Source organism: Carcharodon carcharias, chromosome 9, assembly GCF_017639515.1.
Source record: "Carcharodon carcharias isolate sCarCar2 chromosome 9, sCarCar2.pri, whole genome shotgun sequence".
Lineage (NCBI taxonomy): Eukaryota > Metazoa > Chordata > Chondrichthyes > Lamniformes > Lamnidae > Carcharodon > Carcharodon carcharias.
In genome coordinates, this window is record NC_054475.1 from 167,595,043 (window position 1) to 167,616,311 (window position 21,269).

Below are 21,269 nucleotides of genomic sequence, written 5' to 3' on the forward strand. Positions count from 1 at the left end.
CCCCATCAATCTACTCTCGATCTTCAGCAAAGTGATGGAAGGCGTTGTTGACGATGCTATCAAATGGCACCTGCTTCCCAACAACCTGCTCATTGACGCTCAGTTTGTGTTTTGCCAGGCCTACTCAGCTCCTGACCTCATTACAGCCTTGGTCCAAACTTGAACAAAAGAGCTGAACTCGAAGTGAGGTGAGAGTGACTGCCCTTGACATCAAGGCGGCATTTGACCGAGTGGCATCAAGGACCCCTAGCAAAACTGGAGTCAGTGGGAGCCAGGGGGGAACCCTCCACTGGTTGACAAGTTACACCTAGCACAAAGGAAGATGATTGTGGTTGTTGGAGATCAATCATCTCAGTCCCAGGCATTTCTCAGGGCAGCATCCTAGGTCCAACCACCTTCAGCTGATTCATCAATGACCTACCCTCCATCATAAAGTCAGAAGTGGGGATGTTCACTGATGGTTGCACAATGTTCAATGCCATTTGCGACAACTCATACTGAAGCAGTTTGTGTCCATATACAGTAAGACCTGGGCAGTGTTTAGGCTTCAGCTGATGAGTGGTAAGTAAAACTCATGCCACACAAGTGCTAGGCAATGACCATCTCCAACAAGAGAGAATCTAACCATCTTCATTCAGTGGCATTGCCTTTGCTGAATTCCCCCGCTATCAACATCCTGAGGGTTGCACTTGACCAAAAACTGAACTGACTAGTCATATAAATACTGTGGCTACAAGAGCAGGTCAGAGGCTAGGAATTCTGTGGTGAGTAACGCACAACATGACTCCCCAAAGCCTGTCCACCATCTGCAAGGCACTAGTCAGCAGTGTGATGGAACACTCTGTACTTGTCTGGATGAGTGCACCTCCAATAAACTGAAGAAGCTCAACACCAGGACAAGGCAACCTGCTTGATTTGCACCCCATCCACCACCTTAAACATTCACTCCCCCCACCACCGATGTATAGTGGCACTAGTGTGTACCATCAAAAAATGCACTGCAGCAACTCAGCAAGGTGCCTTCGACAGCATCTTCCAAACCAATGATCTCTACCAGCTAGAAGGACAAAGCTAGCAGATGCACGGGAACACCACCACCTGCAAGTTCCCCCATCCCCACAAGCCCCACACCACCCTGACTCTGAACTATATCGACTTTCCTTCACTGTCGCTGGGTCAAAGTCCTAGAAGCTCCCTTCCAAAGAGCACTGGGTGTACCTAATCCACATGGACTGCAGCTGTTCAACAAGGCAGTTTGCCACCACCTTCCCAAGGGCAGTTGGGGTTGGGGCATAAATGCTGGCCAAGCCAGCAATAACCACATTTTGTGAACAAACATATATAAAAAAGAAGCTTTTGCATTCACTGCGGATCATAAGCATTATAATTACATGATTCCTTGTCACAGAAAAATTTCAGACCTTTTTGTCTTTGGCCACTCTCATCCCTGTTTGGAATAGTGCTATAACAGCAATCATTAGTTGGTTGTACTATTCACACACACTTTGCATTTCACCTGAGCATTTTCACAAAGATTATTGTGAACATTGAACTTGCCATTTTGCCTTTGTACTCTTTTCATTTAAGCAATGCTACCCTTACTGCAGCGAGCTCTATTTAAACCAATTACTTGGATGCCCTGCAGCAGTTCCATATGATAAGGCCACATTCGGAATGGTGGAGCAGGCTCAAAGGGCCGAATGGTGTACTTTTGCTCCCATTTCTTTTGTTCTTCTGTGGAATTCTGTACAAGTGAACTCCATATTTTGAATGCTATGTACAGTTTGGTCTCCTTAGCTAAAGATTCCTGGATGACAGGGCTGCCCCATCCTAACTAGCAGAATAGACAAGGGAGAACCATTGGAAGTGATGTATTTAGATTTTCAGAAAGCTTTGGATAAAGTCTCACATAAGACGTTAATGTGCAAAGCTAAAGCACATGGGATTATGGGTAATATATTGGCATGGATAGAGAATTGGTTAACAGACAGGAAACATAGTAGGAATAAATGGGTCTTTTTCGGAATCGCAGGCTGTGACTCATGGGGATCAGTGTTTGAGCCCCAGCTAATCACAATAGATATCAATGATTTGAATGAGGGAACCAAATGTAAGATTTCCAAGTTTGCTGACAGCACAAAACTAGGTGGGAATGTGAGTGGTGAGGAGGATGTTAGGCTTCAAGGCAATTTAGACAAGTTGAGTGAGTGGGCAAATACATGGCAGATGCAGTGTAATGTGGATAAGTGTGAAGTTATCCACTTTGGTAGGAAAAACAAAATGGCGGAGTATTTAAATGGTGATAGATTGGGAAATGTTGTTGTATGAAGTGTCCTTGTATACCAATCGCTGAAAGCAAGCATGCGGGTGCAGCAAGCAGTTAAGAAGGCAAAAGGTATGTTGGCCTTCTTGTGAGAGGACTTGAGTACAGGAGCAAGGATGTCTTACTGCAGCTATACAGAGCTTTGGTGAGACCATACCTGGAGTATTGTGTGCAATTTTGGTCTCCTTACCAAAGAAAGGCTATACTTGTCATGGAGGGGGTGCAGCAAAGGGTCACCAGACTGATTCCTGGGGTGGCAGGATTGTCATATGAGAAGTGATTGGGCCGACTGGCTTGTATTCACTGGAGTTTAGAAGAATGAGAGACGATCTCATTGAAACGTATAAAATTCTGACAGGGCCGGACAAATTGGATGCAGGGATGATGTTTCCTCTGGCTTGGGGGGTCTAGAACAAGGGGTCACAGTTTCAGGATACAGGGTAGGCCATTTAAGATTGAGATGAGGAGAAACTTCTTTCTTCAGAAGTTGGTGAACCTGTAGAATTCTCTACCACAGAGGGCTGTAGAGGCCAAGTCACTGATTGTATTTAAGAAGGAAATAGATTTCTGGACTCAAAAGGCATCAAGGGGTATGGGGAGAAAGCGGGAGTATGGCATTGAGGTAGAAGATCAGCCGTGATCATATCGAATAGTGGAGCAGGCTTGAAGGGCCAAGTGACCTACCCCTGCTTCTATTTATCTATGCTTCTATGCAGAGAGTTTCAATAGAATGTGCTAATACTCTTTGGAGTTAAGGAGAATAAATTATCTTAAAATTTTTAGAGGCCTTGGCAGGATTGATGGTGGGAGGTTGTTTACCCTGGCTAGAGAGTACATGAACTAGGGATCTTAGTCTCCAGATAAAAGGCCGGCCATTTAGGACCGAGATGAAAATTTCGCCATTGAGTTGTGAATCTTTGGGATTCTCTATCTAGAAGACTGGCGATGCTTAATCGTTGAGCATATCCAAGACTGAGATTGACAGATTTTTGTTCACAAAGAAAATCAAGGGATATGTGGATAGGCCAGGAAAGTGGAGTTGAGGTAGAAGATCATTTATGATGGTATTGAATTGGCAGGAAAAATTTGTGAAAGTGGCTCCAGGCATGAGAAACTTCAGTTGCGTGCATAGATTGGGAAAGCTTTGGTTGTTACCTTAGAGAAGAGATGTTTGAGAGATATTTAAAATCATAAGGGGTCTGGACAGGGCAAATAGAGACACAGTCGAGGACCAGAGGACATCACTCAGGTGAATAGCAAAAGGACCAACAACAGCATGAGGGAGAAGCTTCTTTTATCCAATGAGTGGTTAGGATCTGGAATGCTTTGCCTGAGATTGTGTTGGAGGCAGATTCGATTGTGGTTTTCAAAAGGGAATTCAACAAGCTCCTGAAGAGTGAATTTGCAGAGTGGGGGTATGGGAATAACTGAGTTGCTGTTGCCTCGAGCTGGCACAGATGATGGGCAGAATGACCTTCTATGCTGAAACCATTCCATGATTCTGTTCTAAGAATGGTAGAGCAGGCTCATGGACCTTTATGACCTATGTCTTAAATTCTTGACATGCCCTTGAATAGGATCAGATAGTCATTCCTGAGCAGCTATTCAATGGCTTCATAGGGATTTCTATAAATTTTGACATGCCTGTAATCATGTTGTGCTGGAATATGTGGCTGAACTTCAAGGTTTGAAGAAAAATTAACAAGGGGAACAAAGGTATACTTCTTAAAAACTGTTTACATAATTTTTTAGTATTGGAGGTAGAGGGCATTTGGATAAAAATGCTTCTCCCCTTCCTTTCCTGCAGCTTGCCCCCTCTCTCATGCCATCATCTGCATGTGTACACAACACCCCCACACACACACACACACCCTCTTTTCCCCCCCACAGGTTTTCTGCCTGTCCCTAAGCGTTGCTGCCTGCAGCTGGCATGCTTGGCAGTTATCACCCCCCAGCTATGTAAAGACTAAGCAGCTTTTATTTTTCTATCCTTTTTTTTTTTCAGGCGGTGGCTCATACATCTCTTGAATTGTTTTAAATGGTTTTCCCTTCATTTATTTCAGGTTTAAAAGGCAAAGAGGGCCGTCAAGCAGCAAGAAACAGTGATTATGCAATACCAAAGTTTAAGCACCTCCGGAAGCTCCTGCTCGCCCACGGACATTTGTACTACATTCGGATAGCACATCTTGTGCAGTATTTCTTCTACAAGGTTTGTTTTTCAGGACCCCTGTCAGTTCATGTTATGAAGCTTATATGAACTTGCTTCCCGAATGGATGTGAAAAGGCGCGAGATGACGTCGGGCAAGTGTCCTCACGCACTCGTGCGATATTTCAGTCGGCAGGCACCTGCAAAAGTTGGAAGCGCCCCCACCAACAATTAAGAGGGCAATTAAGCCCATTAATGGCACAGTTGTCTGTCATTTTACATAGCCTGTCCAACCTTACGGTTGGCAAATGCACTGGCAGCCTTTGCATTTTTCAACAAACCTCATCCACAGGTGGGATGAGATTTTCGTGATGAAATAAAATATGAATCAGTTTCTGTGGACAGCATTTTCATAAGCTCAATTTTCAGGTGACCGATTATGATGCACGGACACGTTTTTTTTCAGCTTTTGAAACCTTTTATTCTTGCTGTTTCAGGTCTTCAGCTCTGCCTTCAGGGAGCTTTCTGTCAGCGCTGTCCCAAGCCCGTGTTGACGTCATCGCCTGCCCTCTTTCCCCCCCCCCCCCCTTACCCCGGCAGCGCTGAGCTTTTCAGTGCACGTTTCACGTTGGCTGCCCATTAATTGGCCAGCCAGCGTGAAATCGTGGTCAGGGGCTTGTCAGCGACCCATTTCCCGGCTGATCCCGAGCCTGCCAATCGTTACCGCCCAGGTCAGCTGAAAATTCAGGCCCAAATCTCCAAAAGTGGTTATGGAACCTTTGCTTCTGACTTCAGTACACATAACTCCTTATAATAAAAATACAAATTACAAATCGTTGTGGTAGCTTGACCAAGTCCCCTTTTGGGATTTGGTCAGCCTGGCAATTAATACCTGCTGTATCATAACAATGTATATAAAGAAAACCTATTAAATCTCTTGAATGTTGTACTGGGGGCATTTAATGGTCTTTCTATGAAAGCGTGAGCTAGGTCAGTTAAACATCAGCTTTCATTTGTATAGTACCTTAAACATAATAGAATCTCTGCAGGTGCTTACCGTTGTGAATTTCCCAAGTTTATTTGGTGTTTTTTTTTACAGAATCTTTGCTTCATCTTTCCTCAGTTTTTGTACCAGTTCTTCTGCGGATTTTCTCAGCAGGTTAGTTTGGTTCTGTAGGTCTGTTACTGATTAGTAGAGAATATTAATGATTTGTAAGATTGTCCTTGACCTTTTGAGAGGATGCCTGCTAAGAACTGTAGTCTCAAATTAGAGCTAAATTGGGGTGCCACATGAAATTTCTTTGGGTTGATCAGCAAACTAAATCCTTCACTTTTTCCCCTTTTTTCCTCTTTCCCATCCCCTCTTTGAGCTACTAAAGCTGAAGTTCTGTTTGCTTTTTTTTTAATTTAAAAAAAAGTACTCCTGTTCTGGAATTTTACACTTAACTACTTTTTATTTTGCTCTTTCTCCCCCTAAGCCACTCTATGATGCAACTTACCTCACGTTATATAATATCTGCTTCACTTCTCTGCCAATTCTGCTGTATGGCCTGCTGGAACAGCATGTAAGCATTGAAATACTGAAAAAAGACCCCTCCCTTTACAGGTAAGTAATGACTCTAATTTCCTATTAAAAATCTAATGCTAATAGCCCCTTAGAGCGTTACAATGCATTTTGTGACATTAGCAGGAGCTATGTTAACAAAAGCAAGTATCTTGATGTGGCACCTGCACAACAAGACCTAGAAAGCCAACAAAGCCTGTTTAGCTGCTTGTGGTAAAGTTGCTGAGTTTTCCAAAGGGTGTTGCTTCATCTGTTCCCTGGCAGTGGCTGTTGGAGTAAAAATTCTTGTTGTTCTAGTAATTCAGTTTCATTGAATTAATTTCGTGCTATGCTTCTAGTTTGTGATAATCACAAATGTGATGAGAGAAAAACTTTTTCACACAATGAGTGGTTCAGGTCTGGAATGCACTGCCTGGATATGCGGTGGAGGCAAGTTCAGTCGAGGCGTTCAAGAGGGCATTAGGTTGTTTCTGTTCAAATAATCATGTGCAGGGGTACGGGGAAAAGGCAGGGTAATGGCACTAGGTCATAATGCTAATTTGGAGAGCTGGTGCAAACACGATGGACAGAATGGCCTCCTGTGCCATTAAAATTCTGAGATTGGGATTATTCTCTGTAGACGAGTATAGACACAGCCAGGGTGGAGAATGAGGGTAATGTGCTTTCCTGCTTTTGTGGAGAAGGAAGAATAGATCAGACTCACTTGCTCTCTTTCAGTCTCTCTCTCTTTCATTCCCCCTTTTCACTCTTGCTCCTCTCTCACTCTCGCTGTCACAGTCTCTCCCTATCACTTACACCCCCCATATTTGATTATATCTACCACTTATCCACTCCAGTTCCAAGAATTGTCTCTGAAGTGGCTGCCTTGCACAGCCTTCCTATAGGGGGTACCTGAGGAACACTGCCCAGCTGGAGTTTTCCCTCTGTTTTTAGTTTCCTTCTGCAGTTCAAGGGGAGGAATTGCCTCTGAACAGACAGCCGGTTCTTACTGGAGAAGCTCCCTGTATGCACCGTTCCACATATCATTTGCATATGCTGTGCTGCTCAGCTTCAGAAATGGTAAAACCAGACTTCCCCATTTCTGCTGAGGCTTTATTTTGAGTGGGTGGGAAGAGGACCCCTGGGGTTAATCACCTGCTGCAAAAGGGCTGCCTGACCTGTCCTGGAAAAGAGTGCTGGAGGGTGGAATTTTCCGTGCCCGCTGGCGGTGGCATTGGCAGACAATATGGTGCAATTTGTTTCATGACAGCAGGAAGGCAGGTCGTGATTGTCCACCGGCGGGCCAAGTTTCCCACCATCGGTCGTCGGGAACCTCATTGTAATACATCAGCATATCATTATCAGGCCATCCCTCCAGCCTCTTACATCCACATCAGCGGGAAAGCACGTCAATGTGTTTCGCACCGTGCACCTGGCGGCCTACATTCTGGGTGAACAGGAGGTGAGTGCATAGTAACGTTCTGCAGAGCTCACCAGCATCGCCTGTTGCTTTGCAGGCTTCAGGGGCACCAGGGCGTGGGATTAAGTGCTGCCCTGCCTCGGAGGTGATGTTTGAGGGGGAGCAAGGGGCAATTGCAGCCTTGCCGTTAATGCGACTTGTGGTGGGGGTGGGGGGGGGCCAAGTGTGGCCTTACTGTTGAGGCCACTGGTGGTGGGGGAACGGGGTTAGGGGTGGTGGTTAAGGGCAGTCCTGCCTCTGAGGCGACTTGGGGCAGGGCGGGGCTGGGGGGTGGTGGGTGGGAGCGGGTGAATTGGGGGCGGGTGGATGCGGCAAGGGCAGTCTTACCGTTGAATGTAGCGCACAAGCATTTGGGGTGGGGGGTGTGTAGTAAGTGGCCACGCGTTCCGGAAACCTGTAGAAAGTGACCCTTCCTCTGAAAATGAGTGTTCATGCGCAACCGCATTGATATGATTGGGGTCAGGCTTCTAGCTTATCTGCCCACTCAAGCAACACACAGGCATCAAAGTGCCATCAAGTTCTCCAGAATCCCACCCCCCGCCAGGCACGTACTGCAAATTCATGAGCACTTTAGTAGACTGCAGAGCAGTTGGACTGCACACATTGTACAATCTCGTTGCTAAATCTGGCCATGGAGCAGTCACTGCTGGAGGCGCTCACAGCCCTTTGCAATGTCAGCATCCTAGTTTGGACCAGTCCCCTCCATGGTCCCAGCTAATCTCGGGCCATCCTAGTGGTGGCCAGCACAATCCAGGAAGCATTTAAGGGGCCATCACACTTAACCAGGACAGGTTCTTAATACAGCCATGTTAACCATGTATCTCTCTCTCATCAGGATCAAGGAGCCTGGTGAACTAGCTGTATGCCTAATGGTCTATAGAGCGCGAAGAAGATGGAGGAGAGAGTGACTGAGCTCCTGGCTGTGCGGAGGCCGGAGCAGCAACCTCAGGAAGAAGGGGCAGATGGGGCTCCAGCACACAATGCCGAAGAGCCACAGCGACCCGTTACAGGTTGGCGCCTAGCGACACCCAGAGCCTGTAGACACTGCCTTTCATTCCTGCAGATGACCAAGAAGCAGTGTCGCCAAAGACTGTGAATGTCTAGGGAACTGATCGCTCACATCTGCCAGTTACCGCAGGATTTGGCGCCATGGGGACATGGAGGGCATCCACTGCCAGTGGCTTAGAAAGTGACTGGGTGCTCAATTTCTATGCCAGTGGCTCCTTTCAGGGCTCCACAGGTGACCTCTGTGGGATCCCTCAAGCCTCCACCCACAATTGCATCCATGAGGTCACAGGCTCCACCTTTGTGAGGGCAACACAAGTTTGTGCATTTCGCCCGGGACCAGGACAGCCAGGATGCAAGAGCGTAGAACAAAAAAACTGCGGATGCTGGAAATCCAAAACAAAAACAGAATTACCTGGAAAAACTCAGCAGGTCTGGCAGCATCGGCGGAGAAGAAAAGAGTTGACGTTTCGAGTCCTCATGACCCTTCGACAGAACTTGCAAGTTCTGTCGAAGGGTCATGAGGACTCGAAACGTCAACTCTTTTCTTCTCCGCCGATGCTGCCAGACCTGCTGAGTTTTTCCAGGTAATTCTGTTTTTGTTTAGGATGCAAGAGCGATTGGATTTGCCCAGATCCTGGGTTTCCCACAGATGCAGGGTGTGGTTGACTGTACTCATGTGGCGCTCAGATCTCCATTGAAAAACACGGTGTACTACATCAACTGCAAGGACTTCCATTTGCTGAATGCGGACCTGGTGCGTGATCGCCAGAAGCGCATCCTGCAGGTGTGTGCGCGGTTTCCACGGAATGTGCGTGACACCTGCATCCTCAGTTGGTCACAGATCCCTGGAGTCTTCCAGGATCCATAGAAGCTGCAGGGATGGCTCCTCGGGGGCAAGGGCTACCTGCAGAGGCCATGCTGATGACACCCGTGCAGCAGCCTCAGACTGCAGTAGAGTGATGGTATAATGAGGCTTATGCTGCAGCTTGAGCCTTGATGGAGCAGACCATTGGGATGCTGAAGTTCAGATTCCACAGAGGGTGTCGCGCGCCGTCGTTATCTGCTGTGCCCAGTTACCTGGACCTCCAACGGGGAGACGACCTGGCTGGGGAAGAGATGGAGGAGCTGCAAGTCTCCTTTGATGAGGAGGGCACCGACATGGATAAAGGTGAGAAGGTCTTCCAAGGCGACGCTGACTGGGATGAAGCCTCATACTGTTTAGACGTGGCAGGTGTGCTCGGGAGGCCCTCATAGCTGCTATATTTGTGGAGGATGATGACAACATGCAGTGAGGTGACCCCATAGTTCCTCACATTGCATTTGTGAACATTTGACTCCAGTCTGGCATATGGCAGTGCGAATACCCTCTGAGAATGCTCCTGTCATGGAGAGGCGGTGGAGGCCCTAATAGTCTCTCGATTGCAGGAGGATGATGACGACATACATTGAGGACACTCCATAAATCTTCACACAGCCTCTGAGAATGTCTGACTCCTGTCGCTCCGTGATCAAGGTCATGTCATATAGAGATGTAGCCATGAAACTTTACAAGTATCTGATGCTTTGTCCACCTTCAGCACCTGAGCCCTTCAGAAGCTGGAGCACTGCGTCACTGGTCACAGATGCTGAAGAGATGGGGGCCAGCCCCTTCTTCATGGTGATGAAAGCACATCGAGAGAATGATGGAACTCTGTGGTGCTTGCCCACTACATTCTAGCAGCAATGACCACCACCGCCGAAATGCAGGTATCAGTAGTGTGTCCAGGGAGTATGAGGCCAGACCATCACTTTGGTCTGACGGTTGCACAGACACAGGGAAGAGGCCCTGGACTGAGACACCTGCCTTTATCTTGTGCAGAAAGATTTTACACCTGAGTGACAAGAACACTGCTCATCAGAACAAGGAGCCATAGGCATGGAGACATTCGTGGAAGTTTATTGACAATAATCCCTAAAAGAGTTAATTCTCCTTAACTGTCCTAACCATCCACCACATCTTGGTGCTTCCCGGACACCCACAGCGGAGCTGGAGGCAGCCTGCTGACTGTGACGCACTGTCTGATGACTTTGGCAGGTGTCCTTTGGAGGGCTGAGAATTGGAGGGCCTCAGCCTGCTTTCAGGGTCTTGCTGTGCAGCCATGGCACCCCCCTCTTCCTGTGACCTCAGCAGTTCTAGCTCCACAGGACCAGGGGAGTTGGATGGGCCGGACACTCTTGGAGTCACCTGGATGGTTGGGCCCGGAGTGTGCACCTGTGGATGCCCCTCCTATGGGTGCTCGAGGGCCCCAGGCTGACTCCTTGAGGAGCAGAGATAACTGGAGAGAAATCGAGCGGCCTGGTACCCCTCTCGCGTAAACACTGTTGGAGGCCAACTATGGCATCAGCAATGGAGTTGAGCCTGTGCAGCTGTGCAGGAGCGAAGTCCTGGACCAGGGTCTCCTTGGTGGCCGCCATCCCACCAGCAGGTTGCCTTCACCTCCCCTGTGAGTGTCCAGGGAGCACCAAGATGTATTGGAGGGTTAGGACACTTAAGGAGAATTAACTCTTTTAGAGATTGCACAGCCTGGGCATGGGTGTTAATCGCTTGTACGTACTGTTCATTATTGTCAATAAACTCCCACAAATGTCTCCCTGCCTATGGCTCCTTGTTGACCTCGGTGCATTGGCATGCCGGTGCTATCACCTCAGAATGAAGGTGGATGGACTCCTCCATCGTGCCTTGCAATTAGGAGTGCAGCAGACACCCCTTCCTGATGTCTTCAAGCTTGCCTTTCCAGCTCCAGCAACATGACCGAGTACAGAGGTTAGTAATCTGACTCAGACTCAGCAACGTTCTGGTCTCCAGCAGTCCTCCAAGTACCGGACAGCTGGGAAGTCCCTGCCACCACCTGCAGTGGATCAGACAGTGCGATGTGCTCACCAGATTGTGATCCTGAGGCTCCTCTACTCCTACCGAGGTGTGTGTCTCTGTGCTGGTGGACGGTGAGTGTGAGCACTGTGACAGGTCTTCAATTGGGATTTCAGCAGATTCCTCTCCTGAGGTGTCTTCAGGGCTTGATTGGAAGCCCTGGGTCATGGACCCTGTCAGCTGTTTTGCAGATTTGCCTGCGAAAGCGAATAGAGATGATTAGTGTATGGATAAGTGGCTCACTCAAGGCATGATCGTCTGATGGATGCTGCACTGCTGGATCCTCACTTGGTAGAGCAGCGCCAACTTCACCGTCAGCACAGGACCGGTCCAGATCCTCGCCGTCCAGCTGGATGGCTCTGTTTTCAAAGTCTGCGAGGACTTTGATTTTGGGCATTCTGCCACCGTAATGTGATCTCTTTCTTTTATTGTGTGCCAGCTTGCCCTGCATGGATACAGATAGAGAAAATGTAAGCAGGACGCCTGCCAGGCCAGATGACAAGTATGCCTAGCCTGTTTGGGTGTTGAGTGGTCCTGTGGACAGGATGAGGACAATGATGGTGAGTGTGAGAGAGTGAATGGTGATGTCCCTTGAACTGGCAGTGAGTGAGGTCCCTGTGGATGTGTGCTGGATTTGAGAGTGAGAGTTGAGAGTGGTGAGAAGAGTGACTTACCCTGGCGGAATGGAGGAGATCATTCACTCTCTTGTGGCACTGAGTGTTGATGCTAACCACCGCTGCCACTGCCCCCTAAGCCAGATTGGTCACGTTGCTGCCCATCCTGTGCCCAGAGCAGTGGTACAGGACATCCCAGCAAGCCTCCATGGCATCCAAAAGTTGCTCGAGAGACCTATTGTTAAACCAGGGGGCTGCAGTCTTCTTCAGTTACAGGGCCATGTCTCCCGTGCAGCAGTGGTGAGTTGGAAGCAATGAGCGCTGTGCTTGTGGCTGGACTTTAAACATGCCATCCAGCATGATGCAGCAATGGGGTGATGGCGGGCAGGTGATTGAGAGCCCGCCCGCTCTGGAAATGGGGTGTTTTCTGGGTGCATCAATAATGAGGCGGGTTTGAGACAATATGACATGAAAATCTGCCTTCACAGCCGGCTGGCAAAACGGCATTTTACCCATCTGCTACTGCACTTAGTTCAAATTTGGGAAAATCCCACCAGAGTATGTAATGTCTTAATATCTCCTGTGTGACTTGGTGTCGAATTTTGCTGGATAACACCCCTGTAAAGTGCCGAGGGACGTTTTACCATGTAAAAAGAACTATATAATTCCAGTTGGTTATTTGTAGGTGGATATTGATTCAGTGCATATTTTGAGATGTTGGGTTTTAGGGCATTGTCCATTTGAAGTGCCACAACATAGAGCAACATTCAGTTGAGCTTTCATGGCAGTGATATAGACAAAACAAGCATTACTGTTTTTTCACTACTATCTTCTGGTGAGTTTGCATTACTGTTGTAGATTAAGCATGGAAATATCATTCATGACAGGTTTCTTGGCCAATTATTCAGATTTCTTTGCAGTCATTGTAGCATATGGTTAATGTTACTGGACTAATAATCCAGAGGCCTTGGATGAATGATTTGAAGAAGTGAGTTCAAATCCCACCCAACAGTTGGGAAGTTTAAATTTAGTTAATTAAATCTGGAATTAAAAAGTTAGTATCAGCAGTGGTGAATGCTACTACTAGATTGTTATAAAAGCCCATCTGGTTCACTAATGATCCCAGGGTGGAACCCAGCTTGATAGATCCTAACTTTTATTTGTATGTTTAGAAACATAGAGAGGGGCTACTGAACAGAATCACTGGAGTCAGCTAATGATTTTTTAACAAAAGCATAAAATATTTATCATACAAGAAAATATGAACTATATTGCAATACTCCTTCACCCACAACTATACCTTTACAGATATATACAGATTTGTAAGGATAATACAAATTACAAAAGCTATCTTGTATTCTAATGTTCACAGTAAGTACACAGTCTATGTAAGCCAATAGGCAACCTGTGGTCAGGCACACCACACTCTGAAACCAAGTGACAGATGTCACCCCAATAGATGCTATGGATCTCTCCTCAGCTCCCCCCAAACACTTGTCACACCATGAGCCAACCGGTCTTGCTGAACTCTGTCTTTCACATGAGGGCTTCCAATCTCCACTCTCCAAGAACTCGCTTTGGAATCTTCTCCCAAACCGACACACACTCTCAGATGCCTTCTGCAAGGGTCCACCTCCAGGGTTTTGAACTCCTTCCAATGTTCCTCTCCCCTGGGTCATCATACGCATTCAAGCTTTCCTCCAAGCACTCTGTCTCACTGACTCAGCTGTCAACACTGCTTCATAAGCTGATAGCAAAGAGCTACAGACCTTCACTTCCCTCTTTGGACCTCCTGACTTTTCCCAAGCCTTTACCTCTTTAAGCTTGAGGCTTGGAGCCTTTCTTTGCTCCTAACTCTTAACTTCACTTAACAGGACCTTTTCTAGGTTCTTGTCCTTCCTTTGCTCAGAAGGTCGTCTTGGGACTGTATCCTGTTCCACTCCCTTGGACTTTTGGTTGCTTTTCTCTTTAGCTTTGGGACTTGCTATCTGTTCCTTTTGCTCCAGTTTCTCTCTGGCAGCCACTTTCAGCCAACTTTAGTTTGGAACTGGCTATCTGTCCTTTCTAGTTGTTTCTGCTTGGGAGCTGTCTTCAAAACTGAACTCAAAAGCTGCTGTTTCTAGTTTCTTCTGTCTGTGGGAGGTTCCTGCCTCTCTGGACCCCTGTTGCTAGGCAACAGCCCAGTTTTTCTACTCTTGTGTTTGCTTAACTTCTCTTGCAGCCGTAAACTCTCATTAGAAAGGCAGGCACCTTTTAAAGTGAAACTAAAACTCAACTTGACCTTTTCTTAGCACACATACAGAAATACAATTCAAACTTAAACACTAAAGCGAAAACTCATTCCTAACACCTGCAAATACCAATATAACTTACTTAAACTATCCCTATTTCCTAACAGCCTTGACCTCAGGAAGCATGAATCTCATGCTTCAGAAGGACTTGTACTTTATCAGTTATATCTTTGGCAGTTTGTGCTACTGTTTTGGCGAAGCGCACTTCAGAGCAATGTACACAGGCCAAGAACTTTAAATATTTTCTGATTTGTATTAAGAATTGTCATTGTATCCATTTCAGTCACTGGTGTTCAGCAGATCTTAAGTACAGATAATGTATGCCACATATAGATTACAAAAGTAGGGAGGTCATGTTGCAGTTGTATAGCATCTTGGTGAGGCCAGAGCTGCAGTACTACGTGCAGTTCTGTTCGCCACATTATAGGAAGGATGTGATTGCACTGGAGTGGGTGCAGAGGAGATTCACCAGGATGTTGCCTGGGATGAAACATTTAAGTTATGAAGAGAGGTTGGATAGACTTGGATTGTTTTCGTTGGAGCAGAGAAGACTGAGGGGCGACCTGATCGAGGTGTACAAGATTATGAGGGGCATGGACAGGGTGGATAGGGAGCAGCTGTTCCCCTTAGTTGAAGAGTCAGTCACAAGGGGGCATAAGTTCAAGGTGAGGGGCAGGAGGTTTAGGGAGGATGTGAGGAAAAACCTTTTTACCCAGAGGGTGGTGACTGTCTGGAATGTGCTGCCTGGGAGGGTGGTGGAGGCGGGTTGCCTCACATCCTTTAAAAATTACCTGGATGAGCACTTGGCATGTCATGACATTCAAGGCTATGGACCAAGTGCTGGTAAATGGGATTATGTAGGTAGGTCATGTGTTTCTCACGTGTCGGTGCAGACTTGATGGGCCGAAGGTATTCTTCTGCACTGTGATTCTGTGATATGCCTTTCCATTTCCTGTCAATCAATTAAGCAATGTTCTGAGCGAATCTGAAATAGTTACTTGATAGTACAGAGGTTGAATATTGCTTTAAAAAACTTGCTGTCGAAGCTGTTTGTCTTGCATTCATCAGGGCAAACATGGCAATGTCATCACCAATCAGAGCTCACTTACCGACCAATCAGCACCTCTTTCCTCATAGTGTAAATTGTTGCTCCCTTTGAAATTTGGTATTCTTGTATCTGTCCTGATGAGTCCAAGACAAAAAGCTTCGACAGCATGTCTCTTTCAGTAATAGTCAACTCTGAAATCTTAGTATAGATGTGCCATGGTTGATCTTTTAAATTTTATTTACACCTTATGCAGGAATATTGCCAATAATGCATTGCTACAATGGAAACCTTTTCTTTATTGGACATTTCTGGGGCTGTTCAATGGCCTAGTATTTTTCTTTGGAGTTTATTTGTTCTACGGCAATTCAACCCTTACAGAGAATGGTCAGGTCAGTACAGAACTACATCCATTATTAATCTGCCAACTTTGATCATTAAGAAGTTTGTGAATAAGGGCATCAGTTTTAAAATCAAGTTCAGTAGTGATTTTGCTATGTTAATTAAATATTTTGTATTTTCATTTTATTTACTTCATACTTAAAGGAATTTGCCAGTTTTTTAGAAGCATCCACTGCACTTTAGATATAATTATTTACTTTGTCATGCAATTTCCTATATATAGGGAAATGCAGTAGCCATTTTTTTGCGCAGCCAGATCCCATAAACAGCAAATATATAAATGATCGGATAGCCTTAAGCAAATTATTGGTTGGGAGAATATCTTTAGCTAGTCATGGGATCTCAATGCCCTTTTGAATCATAGGAACAGATAGTCTTTATTTAATGTTTCATCGATGTGCAGGTGATGCTGTCCTATGTCGTAGAATCTTATTGTGGTGTTTCATTATTTTGAAAGTAATTAATTCGATGAAGGTATTACCTCCTCTTTATGAAGCTTTGAACAGCACATGTACGCCCACTTGTCTTGCTTTTGAGCCAACCATTAAGTTGTGTGAAAAAGGAAAGTTTGAGAGCTCTTCCTCAGATTCTTCCACAATGAGGAGTGGAGCCTCCTGTTAGTGATATTGTTGACTTAACAGGGTGCAGTCATTGACACAAATTTGCATCCAACTTGTGTGCCGCATATAAATAGGTTATTTTGATGGAGATTTTTCATAATACTTTATTACTCATGTTAACAAATATAAAATTTTACATGTGTATAATTGAGACCTGCTAAACTTTTCCTTGTTGAAAACTGAAAAGCATTCCACCCTGAAGGAGGACCTGGGCAGAGATGTAGAGATGTGTCCCAAAAAAAAGTTGTTTCATTCCCCTAGCAACTGTACTGAACAATTTTGTTTACATTGATTGTTGTTGAACAGTGCATAGCAACATTGACTACAAAGAGTGCTTTGTTTTGTATTGTGCTTTGTATACTGAAAGGCCCTACAGGTATGTGTAATAAGTTAATTAGATTTTTTCAAAATGTTGTTTAATTTTGGATTTAAAAATTGAATTAAAGGCTGGCTGCATCCTTTAGGAATCTTATTTAACCTTTTGTGTATTCAGCTGGAATGTAGTGTTTGACTTTGTTATCTATGCAGGTTTATGGAAACTGGACTTTTGGGACAATTGTCTTTACTGTTTTGGTATTTACAGTTAATCTGAAGGTATGTGCATTTTAAACTTGTTTGTTTTACTGCAAATCTATGGGAGAGATGAAAATAGTTATTTTTAGTTTGTTACATTCTTTCGTACACTCTGCCCCAAGCGCAGTTTTATCTCAAGTTTTTAATCAAGGTCATGTAATACTTATCAATAGATCGAAATTCTGCCTTAATTATGTATTCATGTTTAAAATCAGAAGCTGTAATTTTCATTCATTTATGGAATGTAGGCATTGCTGGCAAGGCCAGCATTTATTGCCTATCTCTAATTGTCCAGGAGAGCATGGTGCTAGGCTGCCTTGTGGTGCATGTGGTGCAGATACACCCACATTGCTGTTAGGGAGGGAGTTTCCAGGATTTTGACGAAGTGACCAGTGCAGGAACCATGATATATTCCAGGTCTGTATGGTTTGGAGGCGAACATGCATGTGGTGGTGTTCCCATGCATCTGCTGCCCATGTCCTTCTGGGTGGTAGAGGTCGCAGATTTGGACGGTGCTGTCGAAGGAGCCTTGGTGAGTTGCGGTAGTGCACCTTGTAGATGGTGCACCCTATAGTCACTGTGCATCCATGATTAAGGGAGTCAATGTTTAAGGTGGTGGATCAGATGCCAGTCAAGTGGGCTGCTTTGTCCTAGATGGTGTTGAGCTTCTTGTGTGTTATTGGAGCTTCACTCATCCAGGCAAGTGTAGAGTATTCCATCACTCTCCTGGCTTGTTCCTTTTTGATAGTGGACAGGCTTTGGGGAGGCAGGAAGTGAGTTACTCACTGCAGAATTGCCAGCCTCAGACCTGCTCTTGTAGCTACAGTATTTATATAGTCAGTTCAGTTTCTGGTCAATAATAAGAACTGCATGATGTTGATGCTGGGTATTCAGTGATGGTAATGCCATTGAATGTCACGGGAAGATGGTTAGATTCTTTCTTGTTGGTGATGGTCACTGCCTGGTGCTTACGTGGCATGAATGTTACTTGCCATTTATCAGCCCAAGCCTGGATGTTGTCCAGGTCTTGCTGCATATAGGTATGCTTTATTGTCTGAAGATTTTCAAATGAACACTACAATAATTTGCAAACACCCCCAGCTTTGATTTTATGTTGGAGGAAAGTCATTGATGAAGCAGCTGAAGATGTCTGGACCTAAGACAGTACCCTGCAAGAGATGTGCTGGAACTGAGATTGGCATCCAAAGACTACAACCATCTTCCTTTTTGCTAGGCATGGACTCCAACCAGTGGAGAGTTTTCTCCCTGATTCCTATTGACTTCCATTTTGCTAGGGCTCCTTAATGCAGCACTTGTCAAATGCAGCCTTGATGTTGAGGGCAGTCGCTCTCACTTCACCTTTAGAATTCAGCTCCTTTGTCTACGTTTGAACCAAGACTGTAATGAGGTCTGGAGCTGAATTGTCTTGGCGGAACCCCGACTGTGCACTGGTCAACAGGCTATTGGTGAATAAGTGCTACTTGTTTGCACTTTCCAACACTTTGCTGATTGAGAGTAGACTGTTGGAGAGGTAATTGGCTGAACTAGATTTATCCTGCTTTTTTGGGACAAAATATACAATTTTCTACAGTGTCACCTAGATGCTAATGTTTTAGCTTGGCTAGGGATGTTGCTAGTTATGGAGCACAAGTCTTCAGTACTACAGACAATATGTTGTCGGAACCCATAGCCTCTACTCTATCCAGTGCTATCAACTGTTTCTTGGTATAGTGTGGAATGAATCTAATTAGCTAAAGATCATTTGGATTATCCAATCAGCACTTCTGGCTAAAGGTGGTTACAAATGCTTCAGCCTTGCATTGGCATTATGAAGACATCTATCTTTTTCCTCTAAGGAAGGTGACATTAATTCTGAACTACACCTCGGGTAGTGTGCTGTGATTATAGCAGATCTCTGCTCTGCAGTACTGATTTTACATTCCACAGACTATGTAAAACTAATCAACTCAAAACTGAGCACTATCGAATATAACACCAGTATGAATTTTCTAAGTCTGCTGAGTTGCTGGCCTCAGCTGCATTGGTTTGGCAGGTACTGAGCATAAATCTGCAATAGAGGTAAGTTGACAAAGGTTAGCTAGTCTGTCAAGACTGTCCCATTCAGTGAGTTTTACAAGCCTACAATACTCAGCACCTACCAAAATCTTTATAATCTCCTGAGAGAGAGGAGAAGAAACAGATTTTAATCCTGGGCAAATTCAGGGAGAAGAATAATTCTAGAAAATTCCTCTCCAAACCACAAAGTTGATCAAAAATGATTTCCATCAAATAACAGTGACAACAGGAAACATTACCTAATATTGTAGGCAAACCAGGTATGTCCTAGGAAGTATGAAGTAAAAAATCTTAGGAGACTTGGAACTGGACCACTGAAGCACCTGGCAACATCGATGCAGAAATTGGATCATCCAAGCAGGTTTCTCTATCCTAATTAAGAAGCTGCAGAGAACCTGAAAGTGTACAGTTTAGTAATGAACTGATTTGTTTGTCTTTTGGAAGTTTGTCTTTTGGAACCACTATTGATGCTGTCCTTGTACAAATGCTTAATGCAGTCATGTAAAATTCCTCCACTTTCAACATGGGTGTTAACCCAAGGCTGAAGATTGTGTTAAAATAAAGCAGAGGGGGACTTTGTATAAATCTTCCTACAAAGACAGTACTGACCTTGTTGGGTACAGTGACACAGTGAATTAGTAACCCAGAGGCCTGCACTAATGATCCAGAAACATGGGGCTGAATCTTACCTATGTCGGCTGGGCGAGAGCGGGCAGGGGCAGGCGCGGAGCCAATCGCTGCCCGCGATTGGCTGCGTGCTGCCATTTTATGCGGGTGGGCCAGTTAAGGCCCACCCAGCTTAATATGTGTTCCATAGCGCTCAGCGCTACCTGTACGGGCTGGGGGAGGAGGGAGAGTCAGGGTCTGTGCTCTTTGAGCACAGCAATCTCCCTGAGGCACAGAGCTGCCTCAGGGAGATTAAGTTGATAAAACTTCTTAATAAAGCAGGTAAAAAAAATTATTTAAACATGTTCCATCATGTGACAGTGTCACATGAGCTGGGACATGTGAATTTAGCAAAATTTAATTAATTATTTTCAAAATCCTTCAGGAGACCTCATCCTGCCTGTGTATGAGGTTTCCTGAAAAACGCGAAGGCCGCTTGGGCTCATTGCCTGCCCGCTAACCTTAAGGTTAGACGGGCAGCGTTGCTAACAACTTTAGTTGCTTTTTTAAAGGCTTTAATAGGCCGCTGATGGTTCGACGGGCGCACAGCTGCCTCTGGCATGTGCCCGCTGAACGACATAGCGAAATGACACCGGGATACACGACCAAGGTCATCATGCATCATTTTACACGCCGGCGTGCCAGGCCCGCCCCTGCACACCAACGGCAATATTCTGCCTATGAGTTCAAATCTCACCCAGCAGCTCAGGACTTTAATTCTGTTCATTGCATAAACCTGGGCGGGGGGGGGGCGGGCGCGGTGGGGGAAGCTAATATCAGTAATGGTAACCTTGAAACTACCAAATTGTCGTAAAAAGCCATCTGGGAAGGAAACCTACTGTGGGCTTGCTGGAGGGCCTTTATTTCATTCCAGAGCCATGGCAAGATAGAGTAGTTAACTCTTAGCTGCCCTCTGGAATGGCCTAGCAAGCCACTCATTGTATCAAGGACAATTGGGGATAGGCAATAAATGCTGGCAATATCCACATCCTCTGCATGAATAAATAAAACTTATGCCCTGACATGGCCAGATTTAGTAACCTTTCCTTCCCATTTTTAATAATTCCTTTATTATATATTTTCACATTTCTGAAATCCCCCTTGTATATTCATAGTACAAATAAGAACTGTAGCGCCCCTGAACTGTGTGCATGTCTGACACTATTACTCAATTTTCTCGTTGTTCATCTTTAGGTTTTCATTTTATCTAAGTATTCTCAAGGTCCTGTTTGATTCCTTTTTTGAAGCTGCTCCTAGCTAAAGCAAAAAAAGTACTGAATGGGATTGTTTGTGAATGTGCTCTGCACTGCTGAATAGTGCAACAGACTGGCAGGATGACAGTGTGTCTTTTGCTGGCTGGAGAGATGGCACATGAAATGTTTTGACTCTGTTATTTTTCCCAGTGACTGCACGCCACATCACAAATTTGGCAACCCCGAAGAATTAAATTGGAAATGTTATTCTTGGTCAAAGAATTTTTGCTGTCTGAAATAAAGGACAAAATAATCACTGTCATTGTAGGATATTAGTTTGCTCAATAGATAATGCAGAGCAACTCATGTATGTAGTAGCTG

At 45.3% G+C, this 21,269-nt stretch overlaps 1 protein-coding gene across 5 annotated transcripts in view; it reads left to right on the plus strand.

The window, feature by feature from the left end:
• Positions 1 to 21,269, plus strand: part of atp11c (ATPase phospholipid transporting 11C) — a 154,286-nt gene that overhangs the window by 108,209 nt on the left and 24,808 nt on the right. For all 5 annotated transcript variants that reach the window (XR_005944043.1, XM_041196043.1, XM_041196042.1 and 2 more), the window contains exons 22-26: positions 4,387 to 4,532; positions 5,569 to 5,628; positions 5,948 to 6,075; positions 15,615 to 15,750; positions 16,909 to 16,974. Coding sequence is in view for 4 of the 5 variants with exons in the window: in XM_041196043.1 (XP_041051977.1) it covers positions 4,387 to 4,532; positions 5,569 to 5,628; positions 5,948 to 6,075; positions 15,615 to 15,750; positions 16,909 to 16,974 (536 nt within the window). In the remaining variant the exon portion in view is untranslated. The remainder of the gene's footprint in view (positions 1 to 4,386; positions 4,533 to 5,568; positions 5,629 to 5,947; positions 6,076 to 15,614; positions 15,751 to 16,908; positions 16,975 to 21,269) is intronic.